Raw genomic sequence first — 21744 nt, forward strand, 5'->3', positions numbered from 1 at the left:
ATGATGGGTCAGAGTTGAATCATCTGAAAAAAGTCTTGCAGAGGATCTGTAAAGCTGTGGAATCAACAGTGGGATACTCACCACGACTGACGCAGTTGGTGACCTGGTGCCTTATGGCTCTCTCCAAAACAGGCCGGCTGGTTCAAGTTGGCACCGGAGAAGGAAAGTCTTGCATCGTGGCAATGTTTGCAGCTTTTCGGGTTCTGGAAGGACAAAAAGTAGACATCATGTCGAGTTCAGCAGTTCTTGCAAACAGAGATCTGAAAGACTGGAAAGAATTTTTTGAAAAATTGAAAATCAAAGCTAATTGCAACGTCATGAAACTTGAGCAAGACTTGAAAAAATGCTATAAGTGTCCAGTTGTTTATGGGATTGTGGAGCAGTTTGCTGGAGACTGGCTTAAGCAGCGCTTCCACAAGATGGACATATTTGACCAGAGGAAGTTCCAGTGCGCAATCGTGGATGAAGCTGATTCCTTGATGCTTGACAAAAGTAATCACATGGTTTATCTCAGCACTGACATGCCGGCTTTACAGCATTTAGACCCACTCTTGGCTCTTATATGGGCTACTGCTAATCAGTACAGTAAGATTAGCTCAGCGATAACTGTGGGGAAGAAACATCTCGTCCCTCAAATTCTGCTTGACAACGTACAGAGCACACGTGTTGATGAGTTCAGTATTCTTCAAATTGCTGAAAACACAGGACTACTGGCGAAAGGGTCAGCAAATCAAATACAAAGAGACTCAAGACTTCTGACTCAAAAGCTGCAAAATGTGACAGTTCGTCAGCTGGCTAAGTTCTTTGGGACAGCAGAGGCAAGATTCCCACTTTGCAGGTTTTCTTTGCATTGCGTTAACGAAAGTGGCCAAATAGAGGAGTTGAACAAAAGACCTCCAGAACAAGACGGTGAAGGAAAAACAGTGCAATTGCTGTTAAGTAGCGGTGGCCTCTGTCAGTACATGTATTCCAATGAAGCCAGTTTGTTGGAGGCTGCAGGAGAAGAAGTCAAACCAGCAATATGCTTTACACCATGTGGACGAAGCCATGATAAACACACCTGTCACATACCAGGCTTTCTGTCAAAGCTGGTGAATTCACAACTTCAAGTTTGGATTGAAAATGCATTTCAGGCACAAACCATGACAAAGAATGATGAATATGTCATTGAGAGACATGGAATAGTTCCTGTGGACTACAGCAACACAGGGGTTGTTGAAAACAGCTTACAATGGCCAGATGGACTGCATCAGTTTCTTGAAATGAAACACGGGTCCAAGGTGAGTCCACTGACTGCCATCACTAACTACATGTCAAATGTCGGTTTGCTTCAAATGTATGGAAGTCAGATCTATGGGATGTCGGGGACTCTCGGCCAACAGGCAGACACTGAAGCTTTGCAGGAAATCTACAAAGGCATCAACACCTGTAGGATTCCTTCATTCAGACGGAGAAAACTGTTTGAAGTTGAAGCCGAGGTCGTAAGCGATGAAGAGCAGTGGACTGAAACCATATGTGACGTTGTGATTGAACAAACCAGCTCCACATCATTTAGAGGTAAAAGAGCCGCACTGGTCATCTGTAAAACCATCAATCATGCTGAAGCTCTGAAGAAAGCTCTGAAAGACAAGGGTAGCAGCAACAAGCTTTACATAAACAACAACATGGATAATGAAGCAATCCTAAAGACAAAGCTTGAAGCAGGAGACGTCATTATAGCCACCAACCTCGCAGGTCGAGGAACAGACCTTCAGGTTTCAGACTCAGTCAAGGCAGCAGGAGGTTTGTTTGTTGTGCAGACCTTCCTCCCAGAGAACGCCCGTGTGGAGGCGCAGGCATTCGGCCGCACTGCGAGGCAGGGCTCTCCTGGGTCTGCTCAGCTCATCTTCTGCATCGAACATCTGTCACTGTTGCTGCAGCTACCACTTGTGATGAAGAAATTTCAGTCTCTGTTGAGAAATGTTATAGATCTCTCTTCAGTTGCCGAGAATAGCTTTGTAGTACTACTGAGGCAATATCAAAATAATTCTATACAAAACCCAAGTCTATTGACAATGGAACTGCTCTGTTTAACTGAGAACTCACTTTCGGAAATGAAAGTAGCCAAAGAGATCAGAGACACCACAGCAGCTGAAAGTCAATCCACCTACTTGAAGAGTGTCGTTCTGAAACTAAAGAAGAAGGAGGAGCTCTTCAGCCAGTATCTGGATGTAGTCGATGATCTGTATCGATGCACGAACAACAAACCAGCTCCTTCCGATTTAGCAGCCCTCAATGAATTCTGGGCAATGTGGCTGATCACAGACTACAAAGACTCTGACTGCATAGAATCCATGAAAACCAAACTTGCTGAAGGGCTGAGCTCAGCCAGACAAAAACTCAGCCAGAGACGATCCCCTTCATCCAACCTGCACCTCTACACTGCCTTTGGCAATGAACTTCGTAAAAATAAAAATTTCAAAGGAAGCATCGAAATGTACACAAAAGCCATACAAGAGGACGACCGCTGGGCCGCCTTTGCACTTTACAACCGTGCATTTGCAGACCTAACCCAGCAGAATGGGAAACAGGATCATGTCTGCATCACGCGAGCTCTGGAGGATTTGCGAAACGCACTCAAGTCTGTGGAGCTCTACCTCGAGCAAACGAGCGTCACTGAAGTTTACTACACACAATCCAAACGCTCCGACAGAGTGCTGAGCAGATTTGACATACAGCTTGCAGCCAGGCATATAGTGCTGCAGCTTTTCAAGTCAAATATAATGATGGCTATCAAAAAGTTGGACAGGGTCAGTGACTTTGGGGGGACAGTCAAAGTGGAGGAGAGTCTGTTGTACTTCATGGCTCCAGGAATCTTTCTCCTGGCCTTGCTTAACCATCAAATGGAATCACTGTCTGCAGTTCGTTCAGGAGACATCCTGAGGATCCTCCAACTCAACACTGATCCGACAATGGACATTTTCAATGAACTCAGGAGCCTCGACTCTCTGGGCCTGACTCATGTCTATAGTTTGGACACTTGTTTCTCTGTGGGCGGCTTTTTGTCAAAGATACACAGGGCCTTGTTTGATTAAACGGCAGCCATTCAGTGAGCAGCTGAAATTAATCCAAACAACTAGAAACTGTCAAGATTTTCCTCGACTGAGAAATTCACCACATTCCAAGTTTCAGTGGAGACGTAATAATTGTGTATTTCTTGATGTGTCAGAAGTAATTCGGAAGTGTGTTGTCTTTTTCGATGACATGATATTGAATGTCGCATCACTCACCCTCACGCCGACGCAACCTCAGATGGTTTCGAGTTGAGAAAGTGTCACTTAAGGTGACCACAAGACCGACCAAACAAGTCACACCGAAAGAAAAACTTTCCAGAAGTTGAAGTCTGATAGTTGTTCAGATTTTTTGTTGTTGTTTGAAATCTGAACTTACAACCCCTCACAGTCAAGAGTCAACAATCACAGCGCACTTCCTGTTAATGTTGACATACATGTTTTCAAAAAAGTTGTGATCTTAACTGAACAAAGTGAGTGTTCATACTGTAACTTGTATATTATTTGTATTTTCACTTTTTCTATTTGTTTTCAGCTGCTTTCTTTTTTGGCAACTGACTATGTAGGAAGCATTGTAAAGGACAGCGTTTGGAAAAACATTCCAAAATATTGTGGGTTTGATTTTTTTCTTTGTTTCAGTTTCTTCACTACAAGTTTTGAACAAAACTACAAATTCACCTTTCAAAGAAAATCACTCATTAAAAAAAAATTAACAAACAATGAATTGTAGTTTTTAATTGTCGTTAAGACGATGAGTAATTCCCTTGTATTTTTGCTACGCGACAATTTATTTTATAGTAACGTGTTTAAATAAAAATGACGCTTAAGTGATAAATTTGGTGAAACATATTGAAAAAAACTGTTTTGATTAATGTCACAACAGTATCATTCAAGTGGTATTTTGGACGACTTTGAAGTGACATTGTGATACCTTTTGAAAGAATTGATAATATATATTTATCCATTAAAATCCAATGTTGAAAACTCAAGCTGTGGCTTTGTTTATTGATTAATGATCTGGACTGGATTGGAAGTTACACTGAGGAAATTTAAAATACCCCCAAGGCCAAATTTGAGGGTAAAGCATGAAATTGTCCAGGACCACAGAGGTGCATGACACTTGACATAGTTCATTATGTTTATTTTGTATACTGCTTTAACATCTGAAGTCAAATAAGTTCAACTTGGTCAGAACCCATGAATTGTAATTACTCAGTCCTTTAAAATCATTCAGAATCTGTTCTGGCAGCTTCCACTTCCTGTTAAGCACTTAGTTGAACACGGGACAAACAAATAGACAAATAGAAAAACAATACAATATATTTTCACACCTATCAAACATGTACGAGGAGATTAAAATATGTGCCATCAGTCTAAACGTTATTGAAGGATTCCTCTGTCATGGCGGGCCGCCACGCCCGGGCCACGCCGCCCAGTTTGGTCGGGAAGGGCAACCGGTCCGTCTGCATTGAGAACGTGGCTGGGGGCAAAGGTGAGGAGGCGCATGTCAACCTGGTAGAACCAGAAAACATCGAAACCACGTCACGAAGGTTCACCTTTACAATAATGGAGAAAATGATCAATAAATAAGATAAAACATCGATTTCACATCATTTGTAACCAGGACACTTTTAAATGTAGATTAAAGTTAAGCAAACAAGAAAGTTCTGATCTTTGATTGTTGAATAATACCGGTTTTTGCAATAATTATTGTAATTGGTCTACTTTATGTAAACACATCAATTGAGTACCTTATGATTTGAACTGACATTGTGAGATGACATCATAGATTCAGGGAAACCTTGGATCTCGGTTATGTTGCAGCTATAAAAGAAAAAAGACACGTATCAAACTGAAAACATTCACGATTGGTGTTTACACAACATTTTAGGGTGAAAACTGAAAGAGTTGAAACTTTTTGGAAACGATTCTGCCTCGATGGAAAAACGATGCATTTCCACCACAGTGGGAAAATGACATCATGTGAAACCTCCCACCTAGAACGTGGTACATTCCCAAACAACAATCGTATTTAATGTCACTCATCAAAGAAACATCTCTCAAAATGAAGCACTCTGTAATTTCCACCATTTCCACGCTGTTTTAAAGTTAAAAGATCTCACAAATTGTGAGATTTAAGCTTCATGTAGCATTTTTAAATCATTTCAGAAACATATGTTTCAGAAAAATTAAAGCGTGGTGGAAAAAAATATCTTGATCTTTGAAACAAATCACTGAATCTCTCTGAAGTTCTTTCACTTCACTGAGAATTTAAGAAGAATCAAAAGCAATAAAGTGAATCATGGTGATTAATCAGTTCACTGTATCAACTATAAATCACAGTTAGCTTGTGGCTAACTGATAACTTGTAGCACATGCCATTTTAAGATGGGTGTGCCAAGTACAATATTTACAATAAAACTTCTTTCACCGTAAAAAAAATTTAATATCGAAACTTAGAAATCTACACGTAGTTTCTACTTCATGTGAAAATACAAAGAGTAGTAATTATTGACAGCAGGGAAATGTTTTTATTCCTATTGTGATGGATAGAGAAACTATGGCGAGATAGAGATTGTTATTCTCATAGGTTTTTAATTCATTTTTAAAGAAGATGAAAATGAAAATATTTCGATATTTTTTTCTTCTAATAAATATTTTAATATCAGATTTCAGACTTTTTTTGGGTCCACATAAAAATAAAAGTGTCCTTATTATGAGAAAAAAAAATCACAAATATTTTTTTAGGGTTATGAAAATAAAAATTGAGACATTTCTTTTTTCAAATCATGGAAAAAAGATGAAAACACTGTTTTTAGGATTATGAAAATAAAGACACTTTTTAGGATTATGAGAAGAGAATTAAAACACTTTTTCATAATTATTGAGAAAACTGAAGACACATTTTTTTTTTTTAATTATGGAGGGAAAAAAATAAGGATAAGTATTGTAAATAATAAAAATAAATAAATACAGCATTGCCTCTCACCTCACGTCACATCCATTGGACTTTGGTGAATCCGCAATGCGCATGCGCGCGCATGGGTCTCTTTCTGCCCACGCCCAGGCAGGACGCGCTCAGGTGTGATCACAGGAAACTTGACACAGGTGAATCAATCCGGCAGGTAATTGCCAGCGTGAGCGTTGCAGACCGCGCTTTTCATTTTATTGCACCTTCGCTGGAAATAACGAAACAATTTCATTTTTCTGCGTTTGGACCAAAGTTTTACGCGTCATGAGGGAAGACGCCATGGTGAGTAAAATAATGTGTCTGATCTGACTCCTCTGCTTTCCTATTTTTAACTTTTTTCCCCCTTGCGTAATGGAATCACTGATTATTTGTGTAATCAGTGATTACAAGTAGTTTTTTTTTTTTGTTCCTCCCTAATAATTTATTTAATGTTATTAGGAGAATGGTGTGAGGGCAGATCAACATGTGGAGACAGAAACTGCATCTGGGGAGAGAAAATCTGTGAGTACCCTTTTCTATTTTGTTTTTTTAAACCTTTTAATGAATTTTCTCTGCAAACATCAATTCACAGTTGGATGTTTACATGTTTGTTTCGCAACAAATGGGTCACGAGCTGACTTTGTGGTATGTTGGACAGAGTTTTGGTTCCTTGTTGGCAGCGGATGCCTTTAACTCTCTGACATGTTTTGGTGACGAAGGAACCAGACTAGGTGGAGAAACTCTGCCAAGGTGTATTTAAAACCTTTTGTACTGACGCGCAATAAAAACAATCCGTTTTCGTCACTGCACTTTCACTTAAATAACAAGTGTGTTAAATAGTTTCAGTTTATTCTGGTTAGTTGCGTGGATTAACTGACTGATTTTAACCTGTTTAATCGCAGTTTATCAATATTTATCTTTGGCTTCCTTTTTTCCACTGTCTGAATCATTTTATATGAAACATATTAGATTACTGTCTTTATTACATATTTACTTTCTTGCATAAGGCTGATGAAGCAGAATGATTCTAAAATGTGATTTCTGAGTATTGTGGTAGGGTTAAATAATTTTTTAGCTATTTTTTCCAGACATGTTGAACCTGATGTGTTGTGTGCTTCTATGTGTATGTGATTATTTGTTTGTGTGTGTGTGTGTGTGTGTGTGCGTGTGAATATACATTTCTTTATTTTACCTGTGTGTGATAGACAGAGGTTGATAGATTAATCTTGGTGTAAATGCATTGTGTGTGTTTTGTATGTTTTGACATGTCTGAAACAAATCAAAACATTTTAGATTAACATGAAATAGCTTATTATATATTATATGTATTTTTTTTTTTAAATGGACCAAAAGGACATTTAAGATTTCAATGGCTTTAAAGTAAGACTGAAAAAACATGGTTTTATGTGGATTTTAATGATTTCAGTTTTTTATAATCGTATATAAACATGAAACCAACACTTTGTCAATAATCCTTTCAAATGTATTTTTTATTAATTGGCATTAAGGGGCATAAAGGGAATTCTATTCCGAACAATGTTTGTTTTGGAAAAAAGTAGGCAACTCTTCTCACATCAATCAATGCGGGATATGATGCAACACATTGAAGGATTCATATCTCATCGAACTTCAAATATTGGCTTGATGTTTTTCTTTCTTTCTTTTTTTTTAAAGAGTGTGACAACGCTAGAAAATATGCTGAAGAAGGTTTCTCAGAGCCCTCTCCAAAATCAGCGCACGGTGAGTAGATCACATCTGTGACATTAATGTTTTATTTACATTCTAGTCATTTTTTTTTTTTTTTTTTTAAGAATTCTAAGTGAAAACTGGAAGGGTAAAGGCAACGGAGCCATCTCGTTGAGTTTCCTCACTCATGGCACCCTGCCTACAACCTCATCTGTCTCTTGAGAAAGACGAAAATAGATAAAAAAAACCTAAATATTTCAATGAAAACAACCAAAAATAGAACGGCAGAATCCATGGTGGCATGTTTGTCGGCGGATGTTTTGTTCGGTGTTTGTTTACATTTCTACCGACTGGCTGAGATTACAGATTAGGAACACACAACCGAGCGTCACATGCGTTTGTGCTCTTGCACAGATTTTCCCATGCGATGGCAAGGAGAGTGACACTATTCGGCATTCGGAGCATTGTTGACATTTCTGCCCATTTACGCAACGTTTCAAGTGCAAACGCATCGTTTTATAACTATAAAACCACCGAGTCCCGGGAGAATATGGGCAGCCATGACACTCTGGAGGCAAACGCTGTCATACAAGCTCCTTCATGTGCATTTTTACAACTCATCTCGATTTTGATTCCTTTTCTTTTCATCCCATCTTGAGTTTCTGCTTTAAATCAGTTTAATAAAAAAAAAAAGGTAGTTTTTATTGATTGCACCTCATATTAAGTTTTTATGTATGAATTGTCCTTCTATGAACTATTTACTGTGACCATAGTGTGCATATATGTGTATATATATACACACACACACTTTTGGAAAAGTTGACACAGAGTCCCTGAAAATGCTCCGAAAGTTTTCCGTTTTCAAATAAAAGCTCTGCCGTCTAAATAGAACTGTAGTCACTTTCAACGTTTCCAGAAGCAATCGACACCTGTGGCGTCTCTACAGGGTGAAACTGCTACAAAATAAGTGAAATCCTTTTTTCCCCTTTCTGCTCGTCACCCTTGTTTTGGGCATTTTCAAAATTAAACATGTAATCCCAACAACTGTGTGTCGCTGGCATTACAACCCACTGACGTGAAACTCCTCACCCATTAACATAATTAAACTCAACGCAGTGTGCAGCGAACAACTTGTGGTTTGTGGCAGTGGTGGCCTGGAGGTTAGAGAATTGTTAGATTTTGACACACTTTACTGGCAAAGTCAACGAGATGTTATTTCAACCGAGTTCTAGAAAACAGTCGTGGTGTAAAAGTAAAGGTAAAAGTGTCCTTGCTGTGTGGTTTGCCAGAGGAGCTCAGGTGAAACTTACGGCTGCAGTTTGATGTTTACTTGACCCAGTTTTAGTCGTTGACGTCATGATCACAGTTTCCTTCATTCCATCAGCAGGATGGTGTCAATGGCACTCCGACCAGGATAAACCCTTTTTATGATTACTACCTGGTAAGTCGACATCGGCTTTTTATCCTAGCTCATTTGGAATAGTTGCGATGAATATTAATTAACCCCAAAATGGCTTTGTGTTCTACCGTCTAGCAGTCGGGCAGCAATGGTCACGTTGGCGTGGCGACGACGACACGCGATGACGTCGGTCACGCCTTCGCTCCTCCTCCTGACTTTGAAAGCGCCTCTCTCCCGCCGGGCAGTCGGACTATAGCAGATGCGTTTCCTGAACCCGAGGCCGGGACTTTGGCGCCGGGCCAGAACGCGATCGCAAGTCTGAGTCCGACGCATCTCGCCCACACGTCTGAGAGGTCTGATGTCTTTAAAGGTGGCGAGGAGGAGTCACCCCGAGCTGCTGGTGCCCAGGAGGTGGACTTCTTCGATAAGGTGGATCCGTTTAAGAGTCCTTTAAGTAATGCAGACGATCTCTTCGGGTCGACGGGAAACCCGTTTCACGCCGCAACGGGAGCAGATTTGTTTCAGTCGTCTCCAGCGGAAAGCGGGCAACCGGACCTCGACAAGGGACGCAAACCAGATCCCCCAACTGACGAGAGGGATCTGTTCGGACCCTTTCCTGGGAAGAAAGTGGACGTTTTTTCCACTTCGTCCACAGATGCAGTGGATCCCTTCCAAAGCCCGATCACAAAGAATTTATTCCAGGACGTTTCCAGTTTGGACGACCCGTTCGGTTCCGCCTCCTCGAAGCCACATGACCCCTTTGACCAGAGCGCTTCAGGCGGGACCCCAGACGTCTTCCAGCCGTGGTCGTCAAACAGCGTTTTTGAGACGACGCCCAGCAGCACCGCCTCCGAGGCCTTGCCCTCTTCGCCCTCCGTCGGCGGCCCAGCGGAACTGGGGTCGCAGACGTCGTCGCCAGATGTCTTCAGGAAAAAGCCGATGGTTCCTCCTCCGGTTCCCCCGAAGCCGTTGAAAAACGTCCCGGCGACTGTGCTGACGACCCCCGGGGGAACGGAGCACCAGATCTTTCAGCCGTCGCCCTTCAGCCGAGCCAGGAATCTGAGCCGCTCTCAGGCCAGCATGATGCTTGTATGTAACGCCGGACACAAATAAAGAAGGATTTCATTTTTAATATCGACTTTCTAATATCTGTTTTTATTCCCCACATCCACCTTCTAGGTGAAGACGGACAAACGTCCACCAAGGCCGCTACCTCGATCTAAACCACCAAGACCAGAAAATCTGCCGCAGTCCACAGTAGGACTCGTGACTTTGCTCTTTACCTCGATAGCATTCTAGTACATGACCTCTGGTGACGATTACCTTTCTGACTCAGATGGAACCTGAACCGAATGAAGCAAAAGGTTCGCCCAAGCCGCTCATCAAACCTTTTCCAAAGCCGGTGATGCGACTGAAACCGAAAACTCCGGTACGCTTTCTGTTTGAATCGGTATTAGAGAATCTCTCTAATAATGAGGAACTTCAGTGGTTTAAAAAATGCCTTTTTTAAAATCCTTTTTCGTTACAGGAAAGTACAAAAGTGCAACCACAGAACTTTGTCGTCTTCGAGGACATCCTGCTCATTGGGCAGGTGCGTGTCAACAACAATGCGGACTTTGGAAGTTGTGGCGTTTAACCACGGCAAAGAGAGACGGTCAATTACCACGACTGGTTACACCTGAGAACAGATTGGCCAAAATAAACGGTTTGATGATGAGATCATTACCAGGCGAGTGTTAAAATGCAATTAAATGGCAGTAAAAAGGGAATTCAGTCGTTAAAACCCTCAAACCGTCCCGTCTGGAGCGTTAACGTGCTCCCGAAATGGCGAAGCCGTTCATCCGTCGGATAATGAGGCGTTCTGTATGCAAAAGAGAGCGAGCGGCTGAAAATGTCGGCAGTGAATATGGTTTTGTGTCTGTCTTTAATAGTGTATCACCCCCCCCCCCCCCTCCCCCCCAACAGGAACGGTGTGTGGAGGACTGGCCTGAGGACAGCCCCGAGGTTCAACCCGACTTCAAACCAGTAAGAATCTCTCAATACGTCGCTTTCGGTTCCTCAAACCCACACCAATGTTCTTCCCAACGTAATTAACAGCCTTGTTTTGTCACTTTAAGTCCGGAAAGTTCAAACTGCGGCGGGAGTCGATGAAGGTCAGAGACGACTTTGATTTCTTGACATTGACAATGTTTAAATGGGACAAATGAGGTGAAGTTTCACTTTTTCCATCCAGTGGCAGACGGCCCCCGGAGGTGTGAATGACGACGAGCCGGACGCCTCTGGAAGCTCCTACTACAAGGTATATTTGATTTTTTTAGACACCCCGCGGTGCTTTCAAGTCCAACTTTCACATGTCCAACGTTGAACGTCTGTTGCAGAAAAAGGAGAAGAAGTTCAGTATGTCCCGGCCCTCCAGAAGAGACTCGAAGGTATGTGACGACTGCTCGTCTGCTTTGCGTTCATCAAGGTTTCTGCCTGTTGTAATTGGAATTGTTTCATTCTAGGAGAAGCTTACTGACGACATGGAAGCTCGAAGCAGGACGCTTCCCATCCCACGAAAATCCTCCAAGGTAACAACTGCGAGCCGTTTGTAAGACTGGAAGGATGAACTCTTTGAGTAATAATGAAAAAGTCAATATTTTCACAATTACCCACGGAAAAAATGACTACGATCTCGACATAAAGCCAATTTTAATGAAACCTCCTGGTGCAAAATGCAGTTAAATGTCCCAATGAGGTGTGTGAAATGTGAAATGTTTCTTTGAAATGTTTCCGGATTATTTCCACCGATAAAGCGTTAAATAAAGAGGGGTTGTGTTTCCAGGATTACCTGTCAGACTTCCAGACGTCTTTAGCAGAGACCGAAGACGGAGAGCAGATGGACTACAAGGTGGGCTTTTATCCATTAACCGGTGGATCGGAAAGAGAGGGAAGCATGTCTGCTTTATGTCTTCATGTTTCCTCTGTAGAAAAAACCCCTGAAGACTAAAGTCAATCAGCTGCTCCGAAGAGCTTCCACGAACTCCTTTGGGCTCGGGGGAAAACACGGGAATGGACTTTCACCTCAGGTAGGCCACAAAAAAATTCTGAACTAATTCACACATTTCCAAAGGAAACGGGACAAAATCCTCTGGTATATTTAGATAAAGCTCACTTTATGAACCTGATGCACTTCCTGCATGATGGTAAATCCTCTGACACGACTCTATTGGCATCAGTAGAGTTAATGGAAGCGTCTAAGAAAGGTAATTATCTTGCGCTCTTGACTCTTTCCTCTGTGACAGGATGATGGGATTGATAAGAAAAGCGTCAGCAAGAAAGACTCCATCCGCAGGTGGTCCGAGGTGAAGTACCTGCCGGTCGGCCATCAAACCAACACTTCACTACGACAGATTAAAGAAAAGCTTTCAGGAAGCACTTAGAATTCAGTTTGACTTAATATCCTCCCAGGATGAAATGCCTTAATTTGCTTTGAAAATAAACCGCATTCATATGTAGTCTCAGGAACGTGAATTTATATCAAGCTAACTCAGGCGAGGTTGATTTTTTTTCCCCTCTATTTCGTTGTCTTGTAATTTTATTAAAACAGTCGCACAACAGCATGTTTAGATAAATATTAATGCAACAGAGGAAATAAAGAAGTTTATAAATGTGTATAACATGTTTTAATCAGCGTTTTATCAGTGTTGCTCTGTTTCATATATGCCTTATAATTTTGATAAATTCTAAGTATATATACTATATCTATAACCAGGAATAAGCTTATAGAATGCTCTTCAAAGAGAATTTATAAAATAGATTTGTCATTATATATTTCATATAGTCACATTATTCATATATTTAATTTACTGTAAAAGTGCTCCACAAATAGTTGTTTTTTTTAATTATTTTTATGAGATTACAGGTGCTGCTCCCCTTGTGCACCCATACTAAAAGTAGAGAAATTAGTTTTTTATTGTTATGCCTAAAAATATCAATACCATTCTAGCTTGATGACATGAAATAACAATGCCACTTCTGATTTTATTTAAAAAATTCTACTGGAATAATTTGCAACTTGTACTAGGAAAAAAGAAAAGAAAGTATGTATGTTTTCACACGTCTGGAAGGAATTATTAAAATAAAACGTTTGAACAGGGAACAGCGTTGGAAGCGAGCACCGGGGAAGACGAGGACGGCCACCTGGACGAGGTTTGTTCTTTTCTCCTCCGACGTCCGAGACTGTAAAACAAGCGTCACGTTTCTAACTCTCTTTGATTTCCTCCGTAGAAACGACAGAAGAAGCTGAAGATCAAGTTTGTTCCACGCAGAGGATTCGCCATCTCTGCAGACAAGGTACCAAACGCCTGCTGGAATGTTTTTTTGTTTTTTTCTTCACCATTTTAATTTAATTACAATCCTTTTCTCTCCAGACGAGCGACGAACCGAAAGGAGCGAGTGGCTACACGTCTCGCAAAAGCTCAAAGGTAGCGCGTCATTGACCAGCGCCTATGAACGTCAGAGCACCGTCGCATGTCTGCATTGTTCTTTTTTTCTTTTCTTTTTTCTCCATCCTCAGGACAAAGCATATGACGAAAGTTTTGGCGCGCACGGTGTGTACACGCCTCGGAAGAAGTCCCAGGTACGTTCACATGCTCCTTCTGTGTTTTACTGTAAATGTCAAAAACGTCCACGGTAACATTATCAGCTGAAAACAAAGTTGGTCTCTCTTTAAGCAGCCGTCTGCAACTTGTTTTCTAAATATACATGAAGCACTCAGATTTTAGATTTTCAAACATAAAAGCCCCCCTTGGGGCAAAACCATCCCGCTGGAGGTTCTAATCCGGCCAACAAAACAAGTAAAATGTAAAGAAAATTCAGAGAAAATGATTTGTTTGAAAAACCCAATTCCTTAAGAATTAAAATACCCATGATGCCACAGCTGTATGAGACATTTTGTGTATATTTAACTGTATTTTGCACCAGAATTGTCGTTAAAATGGCATTCATATTGAGATTGTCGTCATTTTCTGTAGTAATTGTGAAAATATACGCGTTTTTTTATCGCATATATGCTTTACCACAACAAAGAAAAGGTTTAAATTTCAAACTTGTTATGACATTATTGCACTCAGAATGAAGTCAAGTTGTTTGTAGCGTCTTCCTCCCACCAACTTGTCACTTCAGCTGAACATAACAAATAATAAAGGACTAGTGTGCTCCAGCAACATTATTGTCGTCCAGCTAAAAGTAGAGCAAGAGCTCACGGGTCAAGATGACCGCCGCACATCCGACCTGCAATTAACTCCTCCACCCGTGACTTCAGGACGTCCTGCTGGACGACGCCGTCGCCCAGAAGATGAAGAGCGCCTCCTCTGGCGAGGAGCTGGATGACGAAGAGCTGTGCATGGAGGAGGACTACAAACTGGTATTTCTGCAGGAAATCATTGAATCTCTGCTGGGGGGAAAAAGAAAAAAGTGATTCTGATTGTTTGGTTGTTTCTTTCTCAGAGCAAATCCAAACACAAAGCAAAGGCAGCCAAGGGATCCAGTGAAGCAGATGGATTCAGCTACAGCGGCTCTCAGTTTGCAGTAAGTACTCGTTCACTGGCGGCTCAACGCAGAGTGTGTGGTTTTGACGTCAGCCGGTCCCGACAGGACGGCTTCGCTGAGGACGAGCTGACTTCAAGAGATTTCTCAAGGGACATGGATGATGATGAACAAGATGAACTGGAAAGCTGCAAACCGGTATTTATCCACCTTTCAATCCCGCGACGTTATTTATCTCACTTTGTGCTCCTCGCGTGTCGATTCATTCTTTTTTTTTCCCGACAGAAGAAGCACTCGAAGCTTAAAGGCTTCAAAAAGCGCAAGTCGAAGGTGAGGGTGTGTGAGACGCTCGCCGAGGATTTTGACATCAAGTGCTGTGGGATCGTTTAAACATGTTAAATTTCTCCCAGGGGAGCGCCATGGACGTGGAGAGCGACTTTCCTCCAGGAGCCACGTCCAGCGACTTCCTGTCGGAGGCCGCCAGGGTGAGACCGCCTTACAATACTCTCATGTGGTTTGGAAGGATTGGAGCCGATTTTTCTCCCGTATATTGTTTAAGAAAACAAAAAAAAAAAGTCCAGCTGTTACAAAATGTACAAAACGATCACTCCAGAACAAACTAGAAGTAAAAAATGATTTCAGGTTCAGGATGGAGCAACAAACAGGCGTGGTCATCAGAACCCTCGTCGAGAAGCTGGTGTACTGGGGACTTAAAATCTGAGTCTGACGTGGAGTTGATGGAGGGAGGAGGGAAGGTGGAGTTGATGGAGGGAGGAGGGAAGGTGGAGTTGATGGAGGAAGGAGGAAAGGTGGAGTTGATGAGGGAGGAGGGAAGGTGGAGTTGACGGAAGGAAGGTGGAGTTGAAGGAAGGAGGAAAGGTGGAGTTGATGGAATGAAGGTGGAGTTGATGGAATGAAGGTGGAGTTGACGGAGGGAAGGTGGAGTTGACGGAGGGAGGAGGGATGATGGAGTTGATGGAGGGAGGAGGGAAGGTGGAGTTGATGGAGGGAGGAGGAAAGGTGGAGTTGATGGAGGGAGGAGGAAAGGTGGAGTTGATGGAAGGAAGGTGGAGTTGGAGGGAGGAGGGAAGGTGGAGTTGGAGGGAGGGAGGAGGGAAGACGCCAGTGGTTGTAGAATTGTGGTCATTTATTCCTCTTTATCTCCCGGCCGACTCTCACCTGCAGTGAAACAGGAGGAAATGGAGAGAAAAACAAAAACTCCCCCAATATCAAAACGAAGGACAAGTCCACTTCCCACAATGCACTTGTCATTTAAAGTAGACGGCAGCTTCACGTCAGCTGATTCAGTGTCGTCGTTTCGAGGTTCTGTACTTGAAATGACAGTCGGACCGAGAAGGGGTGGTTTTCCACCGTCAGGGTTTCTGCCGGCGTTCGTCTGAGGAACTTCGACATGCGACCAAACTGGTCCGGCTGCATAGCGCCGAGTCGCAGCGCCACGGGAACCACAAGCATAAAAGACGAGTCCCTGTTGTGTGTTCTGGCCTGTGACTCCGCCGAGCCGCCAAAGCTCACTGACGTCTTGCCGTAGTTGTTCTCACGTCCGCCCCTCCCTTCTCGTCCAGGCGGAGTGGTTCGCCGCACAGAAGGACGAGCGCGCCAAAGAAGGCATGGAGGACGGAGAGGAGGAAGAGGAAGGGGTCAGTTTCTCACGCCGATCACGAAGCCGGTGCGGATTTCCCCCCCCGACTCCGTTAATCATGAGCGATTCTTGGTCTTGTCTTCCAGGACACCGACAGTTTGACGGAGTGGTGGCACACGGTGGAGCGTGAGTCGCAGTCGCACTCCAAACACTGAAAGCACGGCCATGTTTTCTACGCTTCATTGAAAAAAAAAAAAAACGTTGACTGTGTTTCAGAATGGGACGAGGTGCCGTCGGATGAGGAGGATCTAATCCTCAAAGAGGACGAGTCAAAGTAGGCGTCTGTCTTTTCTGCATTAGACGCTGATGTGGTTTTGTATTGTAGGAGACGTGATCTATGTCCAGATCCCTGAACGGTCCAGGGGCCTCGTTTATAAAACCTTACGTAGGATTCCTACTAAAAATGTACATCCGTACGCACTTTCCTTTTATAGATCACGTTGCTGATGCTTTTAGAAGATGCGTTTATACTAAACTGTCTGTACACAGTAACAACTAAGGTGCCTTTCAGGGAAAGTCTCGTTTCCTTCATGCAAAAAGAAAAAAAAGTGTCGACTTAACAAAGGATTTGCAGCTCGTAGCATCATCTTGCATGTTTAGTGTTTGAGTTGTTGTTTTATTGTTTGCACCAGTAAACCAAACTGCAATGTGATGGACTTTGCGAAGGCGGCGGGGAATTCGTGGTTCCTTGACCAGGAAACTCCCGCCACCGGGCTTGAAAGACACACTTGTCTGTCTTGTCTTGCAAAGCAACAGCAAAACGTTTGGAAAATTCAGCAAAGTCGTCCTATGATCTTTGCTTTTGCTTCGCCAAAACCATTTTTGCAAAGCGGACGGGGGTTTGGTGACAAATACAAAATGGAGGGCAAACAGAAAAATTGTGCGACTTTCAAGTTGCTGTTAATGTTTGTTTACTTCTGTGATTGTGCCGCAGTGTCGCCTCACAATGAGAGGAACCCCGGTTCGATTCCAAGTCTGTAATTGGCTTGAACCTCCTGTAGGGAACAGAACAATTACCCAAGACGAGCCTATTGGTTTTAGTTTCCTGTAGCTGTGCGACCGTCTCTGGTCCAGGCTGGATTCTGCCGCCATCACTCATGACTCACTGTGAACTCCCAGGTCGTTCAGCATCCTGGCGGACAAGGTGTCGCGCGGCCTGCGCGTCTTCAACAAGGTCTTCACCGAGCGCGCCGAGGTCCTCTGGCAGGCCGTCATCACCCTCTGCGCCATCGCCGACGACCTCAGCGAGTTCCACCAGAAGGCCAAGATCGCCGGCATCACCGGGGGCACCACCACGGCCGTCGGCGGCGTGACGGCCATCGCCGGCCTGGCGCTGGCGCCGTTCACCCTCGGCGTGTCCCTGGTGATCACGGCCGTGGGCGTGGGCGTGGCGACGGCCGGCGGGATCGCCTCGGCCTCGGCGGCCATCTCCGACAACGTCAACAACTCCAACGACAGGAAGAAGGTGAGCCGCCGCGCAAAGCTCGTTTTTATTAAAACCACCGACCAGGAGTCCAGAAAGATTTTGGAAAAAAAGCATGGAGGCGTCTCCATCAATGTTTTGCTTAAATACAAACAGTATTTTAGGAAAACTACTCACTGTGAAACAGTCACCATAAAACAAATTAAAATGTTTTTAATAAGCTGAAACTCACAATATAGAATTTTGACAAATATTGTAGAATAAAATGAAACTTTATTTAATTTGACGCCTTATTTTGTAGGTTCAGTTGATAAAAACAAACCAAACCAGAAACCTCAGTTACGACTTTGATTTATTGTCTTAAATTTTAAACTTTTTCCACGTTCCTGCCAGTGACACGCCGTCAGTTTTATAAGGAAATGCAATAAAACTAAGTGATTAAGAAGGGTATAAAGATAATAAAGCAAGTAAAATCTATAATTTAACACAAAGCCTGAGCAAATCAGTGTTTTACTTCCTGATTTAAAGGACGTGAGTGTCAACGGGAAGTTTGTTCCACAGGTGAGCGTAGGAACTAAAAACTGCTGCATCTCGTTTCTTTTAACTCCCGAGTCCTCAAGAGTTTTAGGAAGATGTTTAGTTTTCTACAAGTAAAACTTTGTATTTATGCTTGAGGCCATTTAAAGCTTTGATCACAATTTTCTGCAATTGATCTCGATAAATCCAATTTTTTTTTCGACTTGAGACTGAATGCAAACTCGACACAAGATCTGTATTTAAATTAAAATACAATTTTTTTTATAACTTCCTTTTAGCTCTGAGTGAATGCTGTTTCTCTCAAAGTGTAGCAAATAAATAAATAAATGATAAATCTTTTACTTGTATCCAATAATGGATAATCTAACAAAACCCAGACTTGTATGTTCAAGTGCAGTTCCAACACTTGTTTGAATATTTCTACAAGGTGCAAACTTGCTGCACCGGTAAGGGAGTAAGAGAAACAAGCGGAAGTAAACAAAACTGCATTCACTGCATATTTTTATTAACAAGTTAAGATTTTAAATTGATTATTTTCGACAGCATTGTTATATTCTTCCCTCCTTGATCCCGTTTGCTCAAGTAAAATGAAAAGCGAATAATATACATTAGAAATATTTAATCCAAATTCATCTACAGCAACCCTGTGATTAATCTGAATGTTAATCTGCTGTATAAACGATATTTCGCTGCTCTCCGCCAGGTGGAGGCCGTCCTGCAGGACTACGAAGGCCACCTGCTGGACATCGGGAAGATCCTCCACTTCATCAACCACGGTGTGTACAAGCTGCGCGGCCATCCCTTCCTGCGGTCGGGCACGCAGCACTACTCCGAGGACTGGGAGACGCGGCGGGCCGTGCAGATGATCAGCCTGGTGGACGCGCCCATCATGCGGGCCACGGAGATCACGGACGCCGCCGTGGCCCTGCTGCAGGGGCTCTTCAAGGGCATGGACAAGTACTTCCTGAAGGACTCGCGCGAGCTGAAGAAAGGCTGCCGCAAGGAGATCGTGGCTCAGATCAGAGAGGTGGCCAACGTGCTGAACGACGCCATCGTGGACCTGAACGGCATCAGGGAAGAGCTTCAGGAATCCACGGGGAACATCTGAAAGCTCTTCGAGGCGACTGTCGCCATCTCCTGGTGGAGTTTGTGAACTGCGCCTTTCTGTAAGTTCAACTGTAGGAGATAGATAAGATAAATACTTTAATGATCTCCAAGAGAAATTCACACGATCAACGCTTTAGCCACGCTTCTGGTTCCAAAGTGAATCAGAAGGTGTTTAAATTCATAACAAATGTCTTGAGTTCATTTCTGGATATGAAGCAAATATTAAAAGATTTCACACCTTTTACAATCAGTGATGTACAGCAAGTGATGTTTTGTTGGCCAGCTGGGTTTTATTGGTTAAAAACCTCCTGGAAATGAGATTTAATGGTGGGAACTATAAAAGGGGGAAGAAGAGCTTTGCTTCAAAAAGTTTTAAGGACCTAATATCCAGTCAATGTGGCGTCCTGGTGCTTTTACATGGCATGTCGTGCAGTTGGTTCAAGCTGAGGCTGTAAATAATCGGTAGACGTCTGTGTGATTCGCCTTGTATTCACTTGAAAAATGACCATCTTTAATGTATATTTGGAACATTTTCCTTCAGCTATTTTCAATATATCCATTTTTCATGTGGCTGGAGGAGACAGAAGATGAAGAACGAGGCCAGTTCGGACTTTTGTGATGCAGCTTTGACTCGGATCGTAAAATATTCCTATATAAAAGTACTGATGATATAATTTGGAGGCCATTATTGGTGTGAACAGATGCTGCTTGTGCCACATAGAGTCTTTGTAAATGTGCATGTGTCAAGATAAACTGGCCTGAATGATTCTCACCAGTGCATTTATTATTATTTTTTTATTAAGAACGCACACTTTGAACCCAGAAAGCCTTCCACCACTGCACTCTCTCTGCTCTCCTCTTGTGTATATGCCTGTATATTTGTATCTGTAAAGGTTTTAACACTGTAATGCTAAACTTGTAAATAAAGACTTATTTGCAAATATTGTAGATTTGGCCTATGATTGATGTTTCTGTCTTTTGAGGCAAAAAAAATAGGAATATCTGAATGGACTACAGAAAAGCTGTTATTACTGAGCTAATAAACTATATATTTCTTAAAATGAATGGGTATCTTCTCACACCATGCAGATTCACACCCATCTAGAATAATCTGCAAAAAAGACACCAATATTTTAGATTCAATTTAATGACTTGGTTGAATCATACCTTCAGTTTGTCAATAATCCAAGTTGAATGTAGAGCAGGTTGTACTGTATTATTGATTTCTTGTTTTCCATCATTGTTCTCAAACATTGCAATTAATTTCTTTGTTTTTTATTTATTTACCCTTTTCTGGGTAAAAACTGTTTGAGTTTGTTTGGTATTTATAACTGTTGTTGGTTCAGGATGTGGCTTCTGTCTCCATGTTGTAACTGCAACTGGAAGGAAAACTGTTTCCACACCAAGACACTCAATCATGCAATATTGGATGTGTACACCCACACACACCCACACACACACACCAGTCCATTGATAGGAGCAACGAGTCCTCTAATAGAACAAACTTAACTGACATTTAAAACAGACTGAATTTAAAGTCTACTAATAACTGAGAGCTGATAAATGTCCCACTTCCAGTTGAAAACGCTATTGGAACAAGTCAAAATGTGAAATCTCTCAAAATCGGAGCTGTTTGCAATGCAGGTTCAATAATGTACTTGTTTCACAAGTTTTATTTGAAGTTTGCTTACACCCATTGTGCATGAATTACGACGCTACAGTATATGAGAATGACAGTTTGTACCTATAAACATCACTGTGCAGGATATTTGAACTTTACAAAATAAAATTGATGGCTGCACCACAAATTCAAGCATGCTGCTTGTTTCTCATTCTCACATGAACATTGTAAACTGGTAAATGGGACCTTCCCAACTTGAACCTAACTCGCTTCCCAGCTGTTGGAAAGCAGCAAAAGCTTCTCGGAGCATCTCTGAAACTTCCCACCTGGAATTCCCACTTGGAACGAGCACCTTTCCCACTTCCTATTTACTGGGTGGTGTTTCACGTTTCTTTCCGTTTCTGATTTCTTATGATTTTGTGATTTTTACTAAGCTGTCAGTGCAGTGGTTCTTTAACTGCGGTGGTGGTATGGCGCCCCCTTGTGATAGATAGAGGGAAGTGATCATCCAGCAGCCTTTAAATTTGAACTTGACAGTTTTTTGTTGTTGTTGTTGTGGTGCAGATTATACGTGATGGAAATGACAACAAATCTCAACACAAAGCCAATTTTAACGAAACCTTCTGCTGTAAAACACAATGAAATGTCACATAAATGTCTCCTAAAGCTGCTGTATTATGCGTGTTTTTACAAACTCACGCGAACTAATTCTTTTCCTGACCAGTATCTCGGCTTGTTTTCTTTGAGATTCTTAACAATTTGCATGGCGGTTTGGCCAGATG

At 42.3% G+C, this 21744-nt stretch overlaps 2 protein-coding genes across 7 annotated transcripts; both read left to right on the top strand.

Annotated features, from left to right (window-relative positions):
* On the top strand, positions 1 to 1993 carry LOC308147258 (protein translocase subunit SecA-like; the record flags this gene model as incomplete). The annotated part of the gene is made up of 4 exons (XM_080519364.1): positions 1 to 7; positions 70 to 721; positions 1556 to 1903; positions 1981 to 1993. 4 exons carry the CDS (start codon positions 1 to 3, stop codon positions 1991 to 1993), a joined length of 1020 nt encoding a protein of 339 aa, XP_080375490.1.
* Positions 1994 to 6180: 4187 nt separating this feature from the next.
* Positions 6181 to 20289, top strand: LOC308146820 (uncharacterized protein). Of its 6 annotated transcripts, XR_013937124.1 has the most exons (31): positions 6181 to 6303; positions 6460 to 6522; positions 7675 to 7740; positions 9071 to 9127; positions 9221 to 10174; positions 10265 to 10342; positions 10422 to 10514; positions 10614 to 10676; positions 11051 to 11110; positions 11203 to 11238; positions 11319 to 11384; positions 11464 to 11514; positions 11590 to 11655; positions 11910 to 11975; positions 12055 to 12153; positions 12370 to 12429; positions 13223 to 13276; positions 13355 to 13420; positions 13498 to 13551; positions 13644 to 13706; positions 14391 to 14492; positions 14576 to 14656; positions 14723 to 14812; positions 14900 to 14950; positions 15025 to 15099; positions 16198 to 16272; positions 16361 to 16400; positions 16491 to 16548; positions 17394 to 17739; positions 18938 to 19400; positions 19883 to 20289. XR_013937124.1 is itself a non-coding variant. In XM_080518752.1 (30 exons), the coding sequence occupies exons 1-30, from the start codon at positions 6286 to 6288 to the stop codon at positions 19340 to 19342; spliced, it is 3456 nt and encodes a 1151-aa protein (XP_080374878.1). In that variant the 5' UTR covers positions 6181 to 6285; the 3' UTR covers positions 19343 to 20289. The 6 variants fall into 6 exon arrangements, 5 of the variants coding, with proteins under 5 accessions (XP_080374878.1, XP_080374881.1, XP_080374882.1 ...); XM_080518752.1 differs by having other exon boundaries at positions 18938 to 20289; XM_080518755.1 differs by having other exon boundaries at positions 14900 to 14944; positions 18938 to 20289.
* The last annotated feature ends 1455 nt before the right edge of the window (positions 20290 to 21744 follow it).

The sequence above is a fragment of the Blennius ocellaris genome (assembly GCF_963422515.1).
Source record: "Blennius ocellaris genome assembly, chromosome: 23".
NCBI lineage: Eukaryota > Metazoa > Chordata > Actinopteri > Blenniiformes > Blenniidae > Blennius > Blennius ocellaris.